Here is a 19,461-nt window from a genome sequence, read left to right as displayed (position 1 = left end):
GAATAAGAACTAGAAAGAAAATAGAAGAAAACCCAGAGGGGTGTGTATATATGTGCTTGTACATGTATGTGTAGTGTGACCTAAGTGTAAGTAGAAGTAGCAAGACGTACCTGAAATCTTGCATGTTCATGAGACAGAAAAAAGGACACCAGCAATCCTACCATCATGTAAAACAATTACAGGCTTTCGTTTTACACTCACTTGGCAGGACGGTAGTACCTCCCTGGGCGGTTGCTGTCTACCAACCTACTACCTATAATATATATATATATATATATATATATATATATATATATATATATATATATATATATATATAAATATATCGTGCCAAATATGTAAAACTGGTCAATTAGCAAGAACTCATTTAAAATTAAGTCCTTTCTAAAATTTTCTCTTATACGTTTAAAGATATATTTTTTTCATTAATGTTAATGTAAAAAATTTGAATTTTGCTCCAGAAGAATCTTAGAAAACTTACCTAACCTTATTATAACAAGAACAATTTATTTTAGCCTAACCCAACTAAATATATTTTAGATTTGTTAACAATAATTTAATATTAAATAAACACAGTGATATAGTTTTTTTCGTTAGGTTCAGAATGATTTTGGCGAAATTATTACATACACAAATTTTCGCTTCTCCTATATGGCAAGATGAGCGTTGCTATTTAAGCCAAGATCGTAAGTTCTACCTATTCGGCACGACATATATATATATATATATATATATATATATATATATATATATATATATATATATATATATATATATTTCAACACGTCGGTCGTCTCCCACCGAGGCAGGGTGACCCAAAAAGAAAGAAAATCTCCAAAAAGAAAAATACTTTCATCATTCAACACTTTCACCTCACTCATACATAATCACTGTCTTTGCAGAGGCTCTCAGATATGACAGTTCATAAGTCCTTCCAAACTGCCAATATCCCAAACCTCTCCTTTAAAGTGCAGGCATTGTACTTCCCATTTCCAGGACTCAAGTCCGGCTAACCGGTTTCCCTGAATCCCTTCACAAAATATTACCCTGCTCACTCTCCAACAGCTCGTCAGGTCCCAAAAACCATTCGTCTCCATTCACTCCTATCTAACACGCTCACACATGATTGCTGTAAGTCCAAGCCCCTCGCCCACAAAACCTCCTTTACCCCCTCCGTCCACCCTTTTCGAGGGCGACCCCTACCCTGCCTTCCTTCCACTACAGATTTACATGCTCTCCAAGTCATTCTACTTTGATCCACTGCCTCTAAATGACCAAACCACCTCAACAACCCCTCTTCAGCCCTCTGACTAATACTTTTTATTAACTCCACACCTCCTCCTAATTTCCACACTCCGAATTCTCTGCATAATATTTACACCATACATTTTTCCCTTAGACAGGACACTGCCTCCAGCCGCCTCCTTGCTGCAGCAGTTGCCGAATAGGTAAAATTGGTCACTTAGCAAAAAATCATTTAAAATTAAGTCTTTTCTAAAATTTTCTCTCATACATTTAAATATTTATTTTTTCATTAATGTTAATGTAAAAATTAATAATTTTGTACCAAAAGAACCTTAGAAAACTTACTAAACCTTATTATAACAATTGCAATTTAATTTAGCCCAATCCAACTAAATATATTTTAGGTAAGTATCCAATAATTTAATGATAAACACAACGAAATATATTTTTTTCTTTAGGTTCAGAATGACTTTTGCGGAATTATTACATAGACAAATTTTCGCTTGCCTTACTCGGCAAGAAGAGAATTGCTATTCAAGCCAAAATCGCAAATTTCACCTATTCGGCATGAGAAATTATATATATATATATATATGTTCCCATAAGGAATATTGTGAATTAGATTAGTCCGTTTCAGACCCCCAAAAATACACGTACAAAAGCACTTACAAAAATACACTTACATAACTGGTCGAGTTGGGAGCTGATCGTAAGGCGGGGGTCCACTGTGTGTATATATATATATATATATATATATATATATATATATATATATATATATATATATATATATATATATATATATATTATCACACTGGCCGATTCCCACCAAGGCAGGGTGGCCCGAAAAAGAAAAACTTTCACCATCATTCACTCCATCACTGTCTTGCCAGAAGGGTGCTTTACACTACAGTTTTTAAACTGCAACATTAACACCCCTCCTTCATATATATATATATATATATATATATATATATATATATATATATATATATATATATTATTGTACCCACGAAACGAATGGTATTAATCAACAATAACACTGCACTAGCCAAGGAGTCTAACCCATGCTGTTTTGGACCGCCTCATGGTGAGAGAAAACTAGACCACACTATCCTTAGTGTAATCTGGTGGTCTAAAGCGTCATGCGTTTTCTCTCATCATGAGGCGGGCCAAAATAGCATGGATTCGACTCCATGGCTAGTAATATATAGTATATATATATATATATATATATATATATATATATATATATATATATATATATATATATATATATACGTATATGTATATGATTTCCGTAATTTCTTTAAATAATTTGTATCATCTAATTAAGGTAGTTCTTACAAAGAAATTCTAGGTAAGACTTATTACTGTTAGAAAACGTAGGTGTAACACATATAGCTACAAGACAGCCGCCACATAAACAATAATACAATAAAATATTCCGAAGCTCTCTGCTGGAAAGACTGGCAGAATATAAATAGGCTCCATAATAGTCAATTATAGCCTATATTACTGTAGTCTATAATAACGGCTAACTATGCAACTAGTGTCTTAGAAAATTTACTAGTATTATTATTAAAGAGTATTGTAGCTCAGGTTCCTTGGATCAAGAGCCCTTCAATAGCATCAAGGTACACTCCTTTCCCTCTCCATGAAGGGAATGTGAGCAGACCAAAAACCTAACATATTTATCCGCCTTTGGTCTTTCTTCATTGCATTCGGTCAAGGGCCCAATGACAATTATTTTTAATTGTATCACTTTATGGAAGACCGAAATGAAATTTTAATTTCAATAAAATATCTATATATATCAAGTAACAATTTCGATATCACAGCTTTATATCCACTTAAGGTAATAAAGAAATGAGTTGGGTTTATTTAGTGAAGGAAAAATTATATACCGTCATTGTATATACACTGATACACATCCCTGTGTACATACACATCCATGTGTACATACATATCCCTGTGTACATACACATCCCTGTGTACATACACATCCATGTGTACATACACATCCCCGTGTACATACACATCTGTGTACATACACATCCCTGTGTACATACACATCCCCGTGTACATACACATCTATGTACATACACATCCCAGTGTACATACACATCCCCGTGTACATACACACTGAGAATGTTTTTTCTCTATGTACACTGACAGTATACTTCGTTCCCTTTTTTTAAGGATTAGAGTTCTTGAGTATAAATGTACATCATAACAGGACCTTAAATTCAGTTGAAAGGGTTTAAGACTTCCTTTAAAATTAGCGAAGTAGGACCACGGCTTTAAAATTAACTAGAGCTATGTGCAGTTGATAGGCTTTAAAATAGACTAGGTTAGAAAACACTGTGCATGAGAGCGCCTAGTGCTAACAGTGGCAACAACCTTATAATTTATATCTGGATTTTGATTTTTTTCCCCAGATCACTGCATACACAAAATACAATAAACAGAAATATATATATATATATATATATATATATATATATATATATATATATATATATATATATATATATATATATATATATATATATATATATATTATATATATTCTGTATTATATATTTCTGTTTATATATATATATATATATATATATATATATATATATATATATATATATATATATATAATGTCGTGCCGAATAGGCAGAACTTGCGATCTTGGCTTAAATAGCAACGCTCATCTTGCCATATAGGAGAAGCGAAAATTTCGCCAAAATCATTCTGAACCTAACGAAAAAAAAATATTTCACTGTGTTTGTTTAGTATTAAATTACTGTAAACAAATCTAAAATATATTTAGTTGGGTTAGGCTAAAATTAATTGCTCTTGTTATAATAAGGTTAGGTAAGTTTTCTAAGATTCTTTTGGTGCAAAATTAAAATTTTTTACATTAACATTAATGAAAAAATATATCTTTAAACGTATAAGAGAAAATTTCAGAAAGGACTTAATTTTAAATGAGTTCTTGCTAATTGACCAGTTTTACATAGTCTGCACGACACATACACACACACACATTATTATTATTATTAATATATATATATATATATATATATATATATATATATATATATATAAATATATATATATATATATATATATATATATATATATATATATATATATATATATATATATATATATATATATGCAATAATCGCAAACGAGCGATAACAGATGCAAAAAGAGAGAGAGTTGAATGACATCTCTACATCAATAAATATTAAAATAAAAATGTCAACACGTGAGAGAACCTGAATCATGGATTAAAATTATAAAATATTAGATTTAGAAAATAATTTAGTGAGCCTAGGTTCAGAAATATGCTCAGAGAGGAACGAGCTCTTTACTGGCCTCGTTGGTGTAAATACCCTGTAGAGTTTTGAGCACAGGGTGGTGACACAGGGTGGTGACACAGGGTGGTGACATAAGGCGGAGACACAGGATGGAAACAAGAGTGAGACTCAGTATTTATAAATAGCATGAGCCTCGTGTTACCCAAGGTGTTGCTCTTGCTGTTCCCTTCATACCTGTTCTTCATTTCCCCATGTTTTACCACTGGTCGTGTCCTCACCGAGGTAGGGGAATCCAACCACCCCCTCCCTTACCTCTAAAAAAAAAATTCACCATCATTCATTCAATAGCTGTCTTGCCAGAAGTGCGCGGACATCACAACTGAAATGACCCTCCGAATTCCATAATCCCCCGCCCACTATATGAGTATATTATAAACTATATGACCCCCCCTCTGCCCCACCCCGGTTCGAGTCCCCTACATGTGCTCATTACGAATTTTTTAACAATGTTAATGCAGCTTTCCTCATACTGCGCTTAAATTTCGTTGGTATGCTATATATTTTAATATAATTTATATACGATACACACATACATACAGCCATATTATATACATACATACACACATGCACCCACATTATATGCATTTGTATATGCAATAATTTCGCAGAAATTCTGAACCTAACGAAAAAATATTTCCTTGTGTTTGTTTATTAAATTATTGTAAACTTAACTAAAATATATTTAGTTGGATTAGGCAAAATTAAATTGCGCTTGTTATAAGGTTAGGTAAGTTTTCTAAGGTTCTTTTGGTACAAAATTATTTATTTTCACATTAACATAAATGAAAAAAATATATCTTTAAACTATAAGAGAAAATTTTAGAAAGTACTTAATTTTAAAAGATGAGGTGGTAGGGAAACTGGAAATCAGGAAGACATCGAAATATTTTTCCTTGAAATTTTTTTATCCACTTCCCCAGGTTATGGGTCCCTCAATTTTAATATATATATATATATATATATATATATATATATATATATATATATATATATATATATATATATATATATATATATAACACTTTACACTAAAAGTTTGCGTCCTGTGTTGGAGTGTTAGGTTAGCCAGTTTAAAAAAGCAGTAGTGTGTTGATGGTCAGACTCATGGTGTTTGCTAGGGTGAGAGACTGACACACGAGACACATGCTACATCATGTGCTACATAACATACTAACACCTTAGTTTAACTCACATGACCACATATCTAGTAATGTTGCAGGGGGTGGACCGGCCTGCATGCAGGTCAGCAGGGGTGCAGGCAGCCCCTGCACTGGTTCCTGGCTGCCCGGCCTGTACGAGGCTTCAGGCACCAGCCTTCAGCCGCGGGAGCAGCCAGCAGGAGGCTTCAGAAGTGTGAAAAGAGGCTTCAGGAGGCGGCGGGGGACCGAGGGGGGGGCAGGAGAGTGGCGGGGTAGCCTGCACACTGCTGCTGCTCCTGCTGCAGGCGGACACCCCCCTGCAGCTGCTGCTGTTACCTTGTCATACCACCAGGCGACCTCACGACGCCGTCCTCTGCTGGTGCACGTGCGCCCTTGCGCTCACCAGCATCACCAACCGCGCCGCAACACTGCAACAAGATATCACACAATTCTTTGCAACCGGCGCGGTTGCGGTCGGCTCGTCTAGGCTTACGAGGCTGACTGAGCCTAGAGCGCGGGTCTGCCTGGCAGGCCGCAGGCCCACACGGCGCACCCCCTCCCCCTTCCCCCCCACCACCACCACCGCACGCACACACCCACTGCCAGCTCCCCCTTTCCCCTTCCTTCCCCTTGCCACCACCCCCCCATGCAACACCACTACATTACCCACCTATAAACATTTAATCCGTGTGTTGTAGTAGCATTTGCAGCTGCAATATGTGGCTGCCACAACCCCCCCCCACCGTGGCAGCGTTATAGCACTGTGGTAGCACCGTTATAACACTGTTAAAACACTGTGGTAGCACCGTGATAGCACCGTCACTGCTGACACTCGCACATGAGAGCTGCGGCGGCGCACACTACACAGTACACAACTTTCCACTTGTTATCCTGCTACACGCACTTCAACATTAACCCTTGCTGTGGCGCTGGGCCTACACCAACCCTTCACTGCCGCCGTCACTGCCAACGTCACTGCCGTAGGCCAATGGTAGGCGGAGCTCCCGTAGCCCCGAAGCTGATTGGTGCAACCGCGCGTGACGTCACCGAGGGCCTTGCACAACCAACGTTGTGTTTAGCAGCCAATGAATGGCGAGCCGGGGCAGGGCGCTCGCTGATTGGACTTTTCACGGATTGACGTCACTTACCTATGAGGGGGTGATGCAACGGAGGGCTTAACCAATCAGAGAGCCGGGATGGTTAGCTAGGGACACACACACACACACATACACACACACACACACACACACACACACACACACACACACACACACACACACACACACACACACACAAACGGGGCCAGGAGGTATGACTCGACCTCTGCAAACAAAAATGAGTACACTTCATACACACACGCGCCTTGCACTGCATTAAATTGCGGCATTGGTTTATAAAAAGTAGTGTTTAGAAAGTGTTGTAGGTGTGAGTGTTGTAGGTGTGTGTTGTAGGTGTGAGTGTTGTAGGTGTGAGTGTTGTAGGTGTGAGTGTTGTAGGTGTGAGTGTTGTAGGTGTGAGTGTTGTAGGTGTGAGTGTTGTAGGTGTGAGTGTTGTAGGTGTGAGTGTTGTAGGTGTGAGTGTTGTATGTACGAGTGTTGGAGGTGTGAATGTTGTAGGTGTGAGTGTTGTAGGTGTGAGTGTTGCAGGTGTGAGTGTTGTAGGTGTGAGTGTTGTAGGTGTGAGTGTTGTAGGTGTGAGTGTTGTATGTACGAGTGTTGGAGGTGTGAATGTTGTAGGTGTGAGTGTTGTAGGTGTGAGTGTTGTAGGTGTGAGTGTTGTAGGTGTGAGTTGTAGGTGTGAGTGTTGTAGGTACGAGTGTTGGAGATGTGAATGTTGTAGGTACGAGTGTTGTAGGTGTGAGTGTTGTAGGTGTGAGTGTTGTAGGTACGAGTGTTGGAGGTGTGAGTGTTGGAGGTGTGAGTGTTGTAGGTGTGAATGTTGTAGGTACGAGTGTTGTAGGTGTGAGTGTTGTAGGTATGAGTGTTGTAGGTACAAGTGTTGTAGGTGTGAATGGTGTAGGTACGAGTGTTGTAGGTACTAGTGTTGTAGGTGTGAGTGATGGAGGTGTGAGTTTTGGTGGTGTGAGTGTTGGAGGTGTGAGTTTTGGAGGTACGAGTGTTGTAGGTGTGAATGTTGTAGGTGTGGGTGTTGTAGGTGTGAGTGTTGTAAGTGTGAATGTTGTAGGTGTGAATGTTGTAGGTGTGAGTGTTGTAGGTGTGAATGCTGGAGGTGTGAGTGTTGTAGGTGTGAGTGTTGTAGGCGTGAATATTGGTGGTGTGAGTGTTGGTGTGAATGGTGGAGGTGTGAGCGGTGGAGGAGTGAGTGGTGGAGGAGTGAGTGGTGGAGGAGCGAGTGGTGGAGGAGTGAATGCTGGAGGTGTGGGTATTGGAGGTGCGTGTTGTAGGTTTGAGTGTTGGAGGTGTGAGTATTTGAGGTGTTAATGCTGGAGGTGTGAGTGCTAGAGGTGGTAATGCTGGAGGTGCTAGTGCTGGAGGTGTATGTTATAGGTGTGAGTGTCGGAGGTGTGAGTGTCGGAGGTGTGAGTGTCGGAGGTGTGAGTGTCGGAAGTGTGAGTGTTGGTGGTGTGAGTGTTGGAGGTGTGAGTGTTGGAGGTGTGAGTGTTGGAGGTGTGAGTGTTGGAGGTGTGAGTGTCGGAGGTGTGAGTGTTGGAGGTGTGAGTGTCGGAGGTGGAAGTGTTGGTGGTGTGAGTAGTGGAGGTGTGAGTGTTGGAGATGAGTGCTGGAGGTGTGAGTGCTCTATGTGTGAGTGCTGTAGGTGTGAATGCTGTAGGTGTGAGTGCTGTATGTGTGTGTGTTGTAGGTGTGTTTGGGGTAGGTTGTGGATGGTGCTAGGGAGGTGTTCCTCCGGCCTACCCCGGCCTACCCACGCAGCTATTTAAACCCTTTGGTGGCGCGGACCCCCAGCGCTTCTACCCCCAGTTAGGCCTATGCTACCCAGCCTCCACCCAGTGTACCGTCATGTACCTCCGTCTAGGTGCACCGCCATACAGTGTACCGTTATGTACCTCCGTCTAGGTGCACCCCCGTCCAGTGTACCGTCATGTACCTCCGTCTAGGTGCACCCCCGTCCAGTGTACCGTCATGTACCTCCGTCTAGATGCACCGCCGTCCAGTGTACCGTCATGAACCTAATTCTAGGTGCACCCCCGTCCAGAGTACCGTCATGTACCTCCGTCTAGATGCACCGCCGTCCAGTGTACCGTCATGCACCTCCGTCTAGGTGCACCGCCGTCCAGTGTACCGTCATGTACCTCCGTCTAGGTGCACCTCGTCCAGTGTACCGCCATGTACTTCCGTCTAGATGCACCGCCGTCCAGTGTACCGTCATGTACCTCCGTCTAGGTGCACCTCCGTCCAGTGTACCGTCATGTACCTCCGTCTAGATGCACCGCAGTCCAGTGTACCGTCATGTACCTCCGTCTAGGTGCACCCCCGTCCAGTGTACCGTCATGTACCTCCGTCTAGGTGCACCCCCGTCCAGTGTACCGTCATGTACCTCCGTCTAGGTGCACCCCCGTCCAGTGTACCGCCATGTACCTCCGTCTAGATGCACCGCCGTCCAGTGTACCGTCATGTACCTCCGTCTAGGTGCACCCCCGACCAGTGTAGCGTTATGTACCTCCGTCTAGGTGCACCCCCGTCCAGTGTACCGTCATGTACCTCCGTCTAGGTGCACCCCCGTCCAGTGTACCGTCATGTACCTCCGTCTAGATGCACGGCCGTCCAGTGTACCGTCATGTACCTCCGTCTTGGTGCACCGCCGTACAGTGTACCGTCATGTACCTCCGTCTTGGTGCACCCCCGTCCAGTGTACCGTCATGTGCCTCCGTCTAGGTGCACCCCCGTCCAGTGTACCGTCATGTACCTCCGTTTAGGTGCACCCCCGTCCAGTGTACCGTCATGTGCCTCCGTCTAGGTGCACCGCCGTCCAGTGTACCGTCATGTACCTCCGTCTAGGTGCACCCCCGTCCAGTGTACCGTCATGTGCCTCCGTCTAGGTGCACCGCCGTCCAGTGTACCGTCATGTACCTCCGTCTTGGTGCACCCCCGTCCAGTGTACCGTCATGTACCTCCGTCTAGGTGCACCCCCGTCCAGTGTACCGTCATGTACCTTCGTCTAGGTGCACTACCACCCTGTGTACCGTCATGTATCTCCGTCTAGGTGCACCGCCGTCCAGTGTACCATCAAGTACCTCCGTCTAGGTGCACCCCGTCCAGTGTACCGTCATGTACCTCCGTCTAGATGCACCGCCGTCCAGTGTACCATCATGTACCTCCGTCTAGATGCACCGCCGTACAGTGTACTGTCATGTACCTCCGTCTAGATGCACCGCCGTCCAGTGTACAGTCATGTACCTCCGTCTAGGTGCACCCCTGTCCAGTGTACCGTCATGTACCTCCGTCTAGGTGCACCCCCGTCCAGTGTACCGTCATGTACCTCCGTCTAGGTGCACCGCCGTCCAGTGTATCGTCATGTAACTCCGTCTAGATGCACCGCTGTCCAGTGTACCGGCATGTACCTCCGTCTAGATGCACCGTCGTCCAGTGTAACGTCATGTACCTTCGTCTAGGTGCACCGCCGTCCAGTGTACCGTCATGTACCTCCGTCTAGATGCACCGCCGTCCAGTGTACCGTCATGTACCTCCGTCTAGGTGCACCCTCGTCCAGTGTACCGTCATGTACCTCCGTCTAGGTGCACCCCCGTCCAGTGTACCGTCGTGTACCTCCCTCTAGGTGCACCGCCGTCCAGTGTAACGTCATGTACCTCCGTCTAGATGCACCCCCGTCCAGTGTACCGTCATGTACCTCCGTCTAGATGCACCCCCGTCCAGTGTACCGTCATGTACCTCCGTCTAGGTGCACTACAACCCAGTGTACCGTCATGTACCGTGTACCACACTGTGGTACACTTTATGAACAAGTTTGAAACGCGAATGTCTGAATTATCATTTTCTTTATCATTAATTATTATTATTATTATTATTATATTTAAGGAATGGGGTTTTACAATGTACGGGGAATTCAGGTTTGATCCGAGGAAATGGAAAAAACTCCAGTTCCTTGGATAAAACTAAAGAAGGGATGGCAGACAAGAAGTATGGCAGACAAGAGGGATGGCAGACAGGATGGACGGTAGACAGAAGGGACGGCAGACAGAAGGGACGGCAGACAGGAGGGTGGCAGACAGGAGGGTGGCAGACAGGAGGGTGGCAGACAGGAGGGATGGCAGACAAAAGGGACGGAAGATAGGAGGGTGGCAGACAGGAGGGACGGCAGACAGAAGGGACGGAAGATAGGAGGGTGGCAGACAGGATGGACGGTAGACAGGAGGATGGCAGAGAGGAGCTATAGGAGACAGGAGGGTGGCAGACAAGATGGTGGCAGACAGTTGGGAGGCAGACAGGAGGGACGGCAGACAGGAGGGTGGCAGACAGATGGATGGCAGTCAGGAGGGTGGCAGACAGGTGGGTGGCAGACAGGAGGGACGGCAGACAGGAGGGACGACAGACAGGAGGGACGGCAGACAACCGTTGAACCTGTCGCTGACTCACTATTTTTTGCCGCTTTCCTGCAAACTGTGACATCACTGCTGGTGGCACTGTCTTAGGCTCCGTCACTGCTGATGGCACTGCCTAAGGTTCCGTCACTGCTGCTGGCATTGTCTTAGGCTCTGTAACTACTTCTGGCACTGTCTTAGGCTCCGTCACTGTTGCTGGCACTGGCATGTCAGACTTATTAGGCATGTCAACCCAGGCACGTCAGACTTGTTCCTGGCGGTTGTTGTCCTCTCAGAAGTTTTGACTTAAGGGTTTAGCGCTTCCTTGTTCAACTATAATTTAGAGAAATACAACGTTGGAGAGAGAGAGAGAGAGAGAGAGAGAGAGAGAGAGAGAGAGAGAGAGAGAGAGAGAGAGAGACAGACAGACAGACAGACAGACAGACAGACAGAGAGACAGAGAGACAGAGAGACAGAGAGAGACAGAGAGAGAGAGAGAGAGAGAGAGAGAGAGAGAGAGAGAGAGCCAACACCGACAATTTTATCACTAGTGTTAGTACCGACCTTGTGGCAACAGTGACATTATTAACCGTTATGGCAACAGTGACAGCAGTGACATCATCGACCGTTGTGGCATCTGTGGCAGCAGTGACAATCTTGTGGCAACAGTGACATCGTTAACCGTTGTGGTAACTGTGGCAGCGGTGACATTGTTCACTTTTGAGGCAACAGTGACATCATTAACCATAGTAACAACAGTGGCAGCAGTGACGTTAACCGTTGTGGTAGAAGTCATATCGACTGTTGTCGCAGCAGTGACAACAGCTACCGTTATAGCAACAGTGACGTCATTGACTGCTGTAGTAGCAGTGCCATAATGGACAAGTAAACAGAACGGCTCTAATAACGAGGATAAACAACAGGGATTAGCATCACAGCTTCGAACGGGAACAGGACTCATGAGAAGAAAAAAAACAGCAGCAATGGTACACAATACAAACAGGAACAGCAACAGTGGTAGTCACAAACAGGAACAGCAACAGCGGTAGTCACAAACAGAAACAGCAACAGCGGTAGTCACAAACAGGAACAGCAACAGTGGTAGTCACAAACAGGAACAGCAACAGCGGTAGTCACAAACAGGAACAGCAACAGCGGTAGTCACAAACAGGAACAGCAACAGTGGTAGTCACAAACAGGAACAGCAACAGTGGTAGTCACAAACAGGAACAGCAACAGCGGTAGTCACAAACAGGAACAACAACAGTGGTAGTTACAAACAGGAACAGTAACAGTGGTAGTCACAAACAGGAAGAGCAGCAGTGGTAGTCACAAACAGGAACAGCAACAGTGGTAGTCACAAACAGGAACAGCAACAGTGGTAGTCACAAACAGGAACAGCAACAGCGGTAGTCACAAACAGGAACAGCAACAGCGGTAGTCACAAACAGGAACAGCAACAGCGGTAGTCACAAACAGGAACAACAACAGTGGTAGTTACAAACAGGAACAGTAACAGTGGTAGTCACAAACAGAAAGAGCAGCAGTGGTAGTCACAAACAGGAACAGCAACAGTGGTAGTCACAAACAGGAACAGCAACAGTGGTAGTCACAAACAGGAACAGCAACAGCGGTAGTCACAAACAGGAACAACAACAGTGGTAGTCACAAACAGGAACAGCAACAGTGGTAGTCACAAACAGGAAGAGCAGCAGTGGTAGTCACAAACAGGAACAGCAACAGTGGTAGTCACAAACAGGAACAGCAACAGTGGTAGTCACAAACAGGAACAGCAACAGCGGTAGTCACAAACAGGAACAACAACAGTGGTAGTCACAAACAGGAACAGCAACAGTGGTAGTCACAAACAGGAACAGTAACAGTGGTAGTCACAAACAGGAACAGCAACAGTGGTAGTCACAAACAGGAACAGCAACAGTGGTAGTCACAAACAGGAACAGCAACAGTGGTAGTCACAAACAGGAACAGCAACAGTGGTAGTCACAAACAGGAACAGCAACAGTGGTAGTCACAAACAGGAACAGCAACAATGGTAGTCACAAACAGGAACAGCAACAGTGGTAGTCACAAACAGGAACAGCAACAGTGGTAGTCACAAACAGGAACAGCAACAGTGGTAGTCACAAACAGGAACAACAACAGTGGTAGTCACAAACAGGAACAGTAACAGTGGTAGTCACAAACAGGAAGAGCAGCAGTGGTAGTCACAAACAGGAACAGCAACAGTGGTAGTCACAAACAGGAACAACAACAGTGGTAGTCACAAACAGGAACAACAACAGTGGTAGTCACAAAAAGAAACAACAACAGAGGTAGTAGTAGTCACAAACAGGAACAGGAACAGTGATAGTCATAAACAGGAACAGCAACAGTTGTAGTCACAAACAGGAACAGCAACAGTGGTAGTAGTCATAAACAGGAACAGTGGTAGTAGTCATAAACAGGAACAGCAACAGTGGTAGTCACAAACAGGAACAGCAACAGTAGCAATAGTCGCAAACAGAAACAGCAACATAGCAATAGTCGCAAACAGGAAGAACAACAACTACTGAGTAGTAGAAAACAACAGCAACAGTAACAGTGATAAACGGGAGCGGCAGCAGCAGAACTGTTCTTAACAGCAGTAAGAACATTAAAAATTGTTCTTAGCAGTAAGAACATTAAGACCTGTTCTTAACAGCAGTAACATAAGAACTGTTAACAGAAGAACAGTGAGAACTGTTTTTAACAACAGTAAGAACATTAAAAGAACGGACAATTTGCGTAACTGGTTCCCACACTGGTGAGGCTGGGTACTGGTGAGGCTGGGTACTGGTGAGGCTGGGTACTGGTGAGGCTGGGTACTGGTGAAGCTGGGTGCTGGTGAGGCTGGGTACTGGTGAGGCTGGGTACTGGTGAGGCTGGGTACTGGTGAGGCTGGGTACTGGTGAGGCTGGGTACTGGTGAGGCTGGGTACTGGTGAGGCTGGGTACTGGTGAGGCTGGGTACTGGTGAGGCTGGGTACTGGTGAAGCTGGGTGCTGGTGAGGCTGGGTACTGGTGAGGCTGGGTACTGGTGAGGCTGGGTACTGGTGAAGCTGGGTGCTGGTGAGGCTGGGTACTGGTGAGGCTGGGTACTGGTGAGGCTGGGTACTGGTGAGGCTGGGTACTGGTGAAGCTGGGTGCTGGTGAGGCTGGGTACTGGTGAGGCTGGGTGCTGGTGAGGCTGGGTGCTGGTGAGGCTGGGTACTGGTGAAGCTGGGTACTGGTGAGGCTGGGTACTGATGAAGCTGGTACTGGTGAGGCTGGGTACTGGTGAGACTGGGTACTGGTGAAGCTGGGTACTGGTGAGACTGGGTACTGGTGAGGCTGGGTACTGGTGAGGCTGGGTACGAGTGAAGCTGGATACTGGTTAGGCTGGGTACTGGTGAGGCTGGGTACTTTTGAAGCTGGGTACTGGTGAGGCTGGGTACTGGTGAGGCTGGGTACGAGTGAAGCTGGATACTGGTTAGGCTGGGTACTGGTGAGGCTGGGTACTGGTGAGGCTGGGTACTGGTGAAGCTGGGTACTGGTGAAGCTGGGTACTGGTGAAGCTGGGTACTGGTGAAGCTGGGTACTGGTGAGGCTGGGTACTGGTGAAGCTGGGTACTGGTAAAGCTGGGTACTGGTTGGGCTGGGTACTGGTGAGGTTGGGTACTGGTGAAGCTGGGTACTGGTTAGGCTGGTTACTGGTAAGGCTGGGTACTGGTGACGCTGGATACTGGTTAGGCTGGGTAATGGTAAGGCTGGGTACTGGTGAGGCTGGGTACTGGTGAGGCTGGGTACTGGTGAGGTTAGGTTTTGGTGAAGCTGGGTACTGGTGAGGATGGGTACTGGTAATGCTGGGTACTGGTGAGCCTGGGTACTGGTGAAGCTGGAAACTAGTGAGGCTGGGTATTGATGAGGCTGGATACTGCTGAAGCTGGTACTGGTGAGGCTGTGTACTGGAGGCTGGTTACTGGTGAGGCTGTGTACTGGAGGCTGGTTACTGGTGAGGCTGAGTACTTGTGAAGCTGGTACTGGTGAGGCTGGGTACTGGTAAGGCTGGGTACTGATGAGGCTGGGTATTAGTGAAGCTGGTACTGGTGAGGCTGGGTACTGGTGAGGCTGGGTACTGGTGCGGCTGGGTGAAGGTGAGGCTGGATAATGGTGAAGCTGGTACTGGTGAGGCTGGGTACTGGTAAGGCTGGGTACTGATGAGGCTGGGTACTAGTGAAGCTGGTACTGGTGAGGGTGGGTACTGGTGAGGCTGGGTACTGGTGAGGCTGGGTACTAGTGAAGCTGGTACTGGTAAGCCTTGGTACTCTTGAGGCTGGGCACAGGTGATCCTGAGTACTTGTGAAGCTGGGTACTGGTGAGGCTGGGTACTGGTGAGGTTGGGTACTGGTGAGGCTGGGTACTGGTGAGGTTGGGTACTGGTGAGGCTGGGTACTGGTGAGGCTGGGTACTGGTGAGGCTAGGTACTGGTGAGGCAGGGTACTGCTGAAGCTGGGTACTGCTGAAGCTGGGTAATAGTGAAGCTGGTACTCGTGAAGCAGGGCACTGGTGAGGCTAGGTACCGGTGAAGCTGAGTACTGGTTATGATGGGTACTGGTGAGGCTGGGTACTGGTGAAGCTGAGTACTGGTTAGGTTTGGTACTGGTGCGGTTGGGTACTGGTGAGGCTGGGTACTGGTGAGGCTGGGTACTAGTGAAGCTGGTACTGGTGAGCCTGGGTCCTGGTGAGGCTTTGCACTGGTTAGGCTGGGTACTTGTAAAGCTGGGTTCTGGTAAGCCTGGGTACTGGTGAAGCTGGTACTGGTGAGGCTGGGTACTGGTGAAGCTGGGTACTGGTGAGGCTGGGTACTGGTGAAGCTGGTACTGGTGAGGCTGGGTACTAGTAAAGCTGTTACTGGGGAAGCTGGGTACTGGTGAGGCTGGGTACTCGTGAAGCTGGGTACTGGTGAGGCTGAGTACTGGTGAAGCTGGTACCGGTGAGGCTGGGTACTGGTGAAGCTGGTACTGGTAAGGCTGGGTACTGGTGAGGCTGGGTACTAGTGAAGCTGGTACTCGTGAAGCTGGGCACTGTTGAAGCTAGGTACTGGTGAAGCTGGGTATTGGTGAAGCTGGGTACTGGTGAAGCTGGGTACTGGTGAAGCTGAGTACTCGTGAAGCTGGGCACTGGTGAGGCTAGGTACCGGTGAAGCTGAGTACTGGTTATGATGGGTACTGGTGAGGCTGGGTACTGGTGAAGCTGAGTACTGGTTAGGTTTGGTACTGGTGCGGTTGGGTACTGGTGAGGCTGGGTACTGGTGAGGCTGGGTACTAGTGAAGCTGGTACTGGTGAGCCTGGGTCCTGGTGAGGCTTTGCACTGGTTAGGCTGGGTACTTGTAAAGCTGGGTTCTGGTAAGCCTGGGTACTGGTGAAGCTGGTACTGGTGAGGCTGGGTACTGGTGAAGCTGGGTACTGGTGAGGCTGGGTACTGGTGAAGCTGGTACTGGTAAGGCTGGGTACTGGTGAGGCTGGGTACTAGTAAAGCTGTTACTGGGGAAGCTGGGTACTGGTGAGGCTGGGTACTTGTGAAGCTGGGTACTGGTGAGGCTGAGTACTGAAGCTGGTACCGGTGAGGCTGGGTACTGGTGAAGCTGGTACTGGTAAGGCTGGGTACTGGTGAGGCTGGGTACTAGTGAAGCTGGTACTCGTGAAGCTGGGCACTGTTGAAGCTAGGTACTGGTGAAGCTGGGTACTGGTGAAGCTGGGTACTGGTGAAGCTGGGTACTGGTGAAGCTGAGTACTCGTGAAGCTGGGCACTGGTGAAGCTAGGTACTGGTGAAGCTGGGAACTTGTGAGGCTGGGTACTGGTGAAGCTGGGTACTGGTGAGGTTGGGTACTGGTGAAGCTGAGTACTTGTGAAGCTGGGTACTGGTGGAGCTGGTACTGGTAATGCTGGGTACTGGTGTAGTTGGGTACTGGTGATCCTGGGTACTGGTGAAGCTGGTACTCGTGAAGCAGGGCACTGGTGAGACTAGGTACCGGCGAAGCTGGTTACTGGTGAAGCTGGGTACTAGTTATGATGGGTACTGGTGAGGCTGGGTACTGGTGAGGATGGGTACTGGTGAGGCTGGGTACTGGTGAGGCTGGGTACTGGTGCGGTTCTCAGTAGTAGTAACCAGTTACCAGTAACCACTGTGCCAGTTGACTCACGACCAACCGTCTCTGCCTGAGTCACTGTATATTCATATTGTGCTGACCTGGCATTATTCAAAGACCCCCTCACATATGGGTACTGTGGGCGGCCAGTCAGTCAGTTGTACGAGAGTGAGCAGATAGGTAACGGCTGTAAGGGCGTTCTCCACATTATCTGTAATTATACGTACTACCAGCCTACGTGAGTATTACTTTACCCAATCCACGTCGAACTCCCACATGATACGGTTGGGTACTGGTGAGGCTGGGTACTGGTTAGGTTGCGTACTAGTGAAGCTGGTACTGGTGAGCCTGGGTCCTGGTGAGGCTTGGCACTGGTTAGGCTGGGTACTTGTAAAGCCGGGTACTGGTAAGGCTGGGTACTGGTGAAGCTGGTATTGGTGAGGCTGGGTACTGGTGAGGCTGGGTACTGGTGAGGCTGGTACTGGGGAAGCTGGGTACTGGTGAGGCTGGGTACTTGTGAACCTGGGTACTGGTGAGGCTGGGTACTGGTGAAGCTGGTACTATTGAGGCTGGGTACTGGTGAGGCTGGTACTGGTGAGGCTGGGTACTGGTGAGGCTGGGTACTAGTGAAGCTGGTACTCGTGAAGCTGGGCACTGGTGAAGCTAGGTACTGGTGAAGCTGGGTACTGGTGAGGCTGAGTACTGGTGAGGCTGGGTACTGGTGAACCTGGGTACTGGTGAGGTTGGGTACTGGTGAAACTGGGTACTGGTGAAGCTGAGTACTTGTGAAGCTGGGTACTGGTGAGGCTGGGTACTGGTGAGGCTGGGTACTGGTAATGCTGGATACTGGTGAAGCTGGGTACTGGTGATCCTGGGTACTGGTGAAGCTGGGTACTTGTGAAGCTGGGTACTGGTGAGGCTGAGTACTGGTGAATCTGGGTATTGGTGAGGGTGGATACTGGTGAGGCTGAGCTGGTACTGGTAATGCTGGGTACTGGTGAGGCTGAGTGGAGGAGAGAGGGGTGATGAGAGAGGTGGTGAGGGGAGAGAAGAGTGCATAGATATTTGCTAGGGAGGGTAGAGAGGAGGAGAGAGTGGGTTCTGAGGTGGGTAGGGTGGGTGCATTGGTGGGTTGTGTGGATACTGTGTTGGTTAACGGGGAGGGGAGGGGTGGGTATCGCGCAAGGAGTGCACCGTGCACTTGCTATCTCTCCTATTTGGGTACGATAATGGGCGGTACCTACATGTACCACTCTCATGCTACCCCTTCCCTTCCACCCCTCCCTTATCATGCCGTTCCCTCCCCTTCACCCCTTCCTATCCACGCTACCCCCTCCCCTACACCCCACCTACATTATTCCACGAAGCAATGCACACCCACCCACTGTAGGGTATACACCCCCCTTTAACAGCATACTTCTTTACCCCTTTCTCTCCCCCTACCACTCGTCCCTCCCCCCATAACTTCCCTTACCGTTGCTGTCTCCCTCCCTTCCATACATGACTATATTATGCAAGTCATATACATATGATATATGCGATATGTAAATTGTATGTACAGAATATTATATTCCCTGACCTTATTCTGATTAATTATACCACCCTATATTGTGGTGTGTGTGTGTGTGTGTGTACTCACCTAATTGTACTCACCTAATTGTGGTTGCAGGGGTCGAGACTCAGCTCCTGGCCCCGCCTCTTCACTGATCGCTACTGGATCCTCTCTCTCTCTGCTTCCTGAGCTTTGTCATACCTCTTCTTAAAACTATGTATGGTTCCTGCCTCCACTACTTCACTTGCTAGGCTATTCCACTTGCTGACAACTCTATGACTGAAGAAATACTTCCTAACGTCCCTGTGACTCGTCTGAGTCTTCAGCTTCCAGTTGTGACCCCTTGTCCCTGTGTCCCCTCTCTGGAACATCCTATCTCTGTCCACCTTGTCTATTCCCCGCAGTATCTTGTATGTCGTTATCATGTCTCCCCTGACCCTTCTGTCCTCCAGTGTCGTCA

General features: G+C 46.9%; 1 protein-coding gene across 8 annotated transcripts in view; it reads right to left on the bottom strand.

Annotated features, from left to right (window-relative positions):
* Positions 1-19,461, bottom strand: part of LOC128693906 (zinc finger protein chinmo) — a 271,416-nt gene that overhangs the window by 142,058 nt on the left and 109,897 nt on the right. Inside the window, exon 1 of one of the 8 annotated variants that reach the window (XM_070090774.1) lies at positions 6,435-6,677. The exons of 6 other annotated variants lie outside the window; for them this stretch is intronic. In XM_070090774.1, coding sequence (XP_069946875.1) covers positions 6,435-6,444 — 10 coding nt within the window. In that variant the 5' untranslated portion in view covers positions 6,445-6,677. Of the gene's footprint in view, positions 1-6,100; positions 6,267-6,434; positions 6,678-19,461 lie in introns of those variants that run through there. One more of the 8 variants, XM_070090775.1, reaches the window with a different exon arrangement.

Source organism: Cherax quadricarinatus, chromosome 33 (assembly GCF_038502225.1).
Source record: "Cherax quadricarinatus isolate ZL_2023a chromosome 33, ASM3850222v1, whole genome shotgun sequence".
Classification (NCBI taxonomy): domain Eukaryota; kingdom Metazoa; phylum Arthropoda; class Malacostraca; order Decapoda; family Parastacidae; genus Cherax; species Cherax quadricarinatus.
The sequence above is the reverse complement of the archived record's forward strand: the minus strand, read 5'-3'. Positions and strand labels throughout refer to the sequence as shown.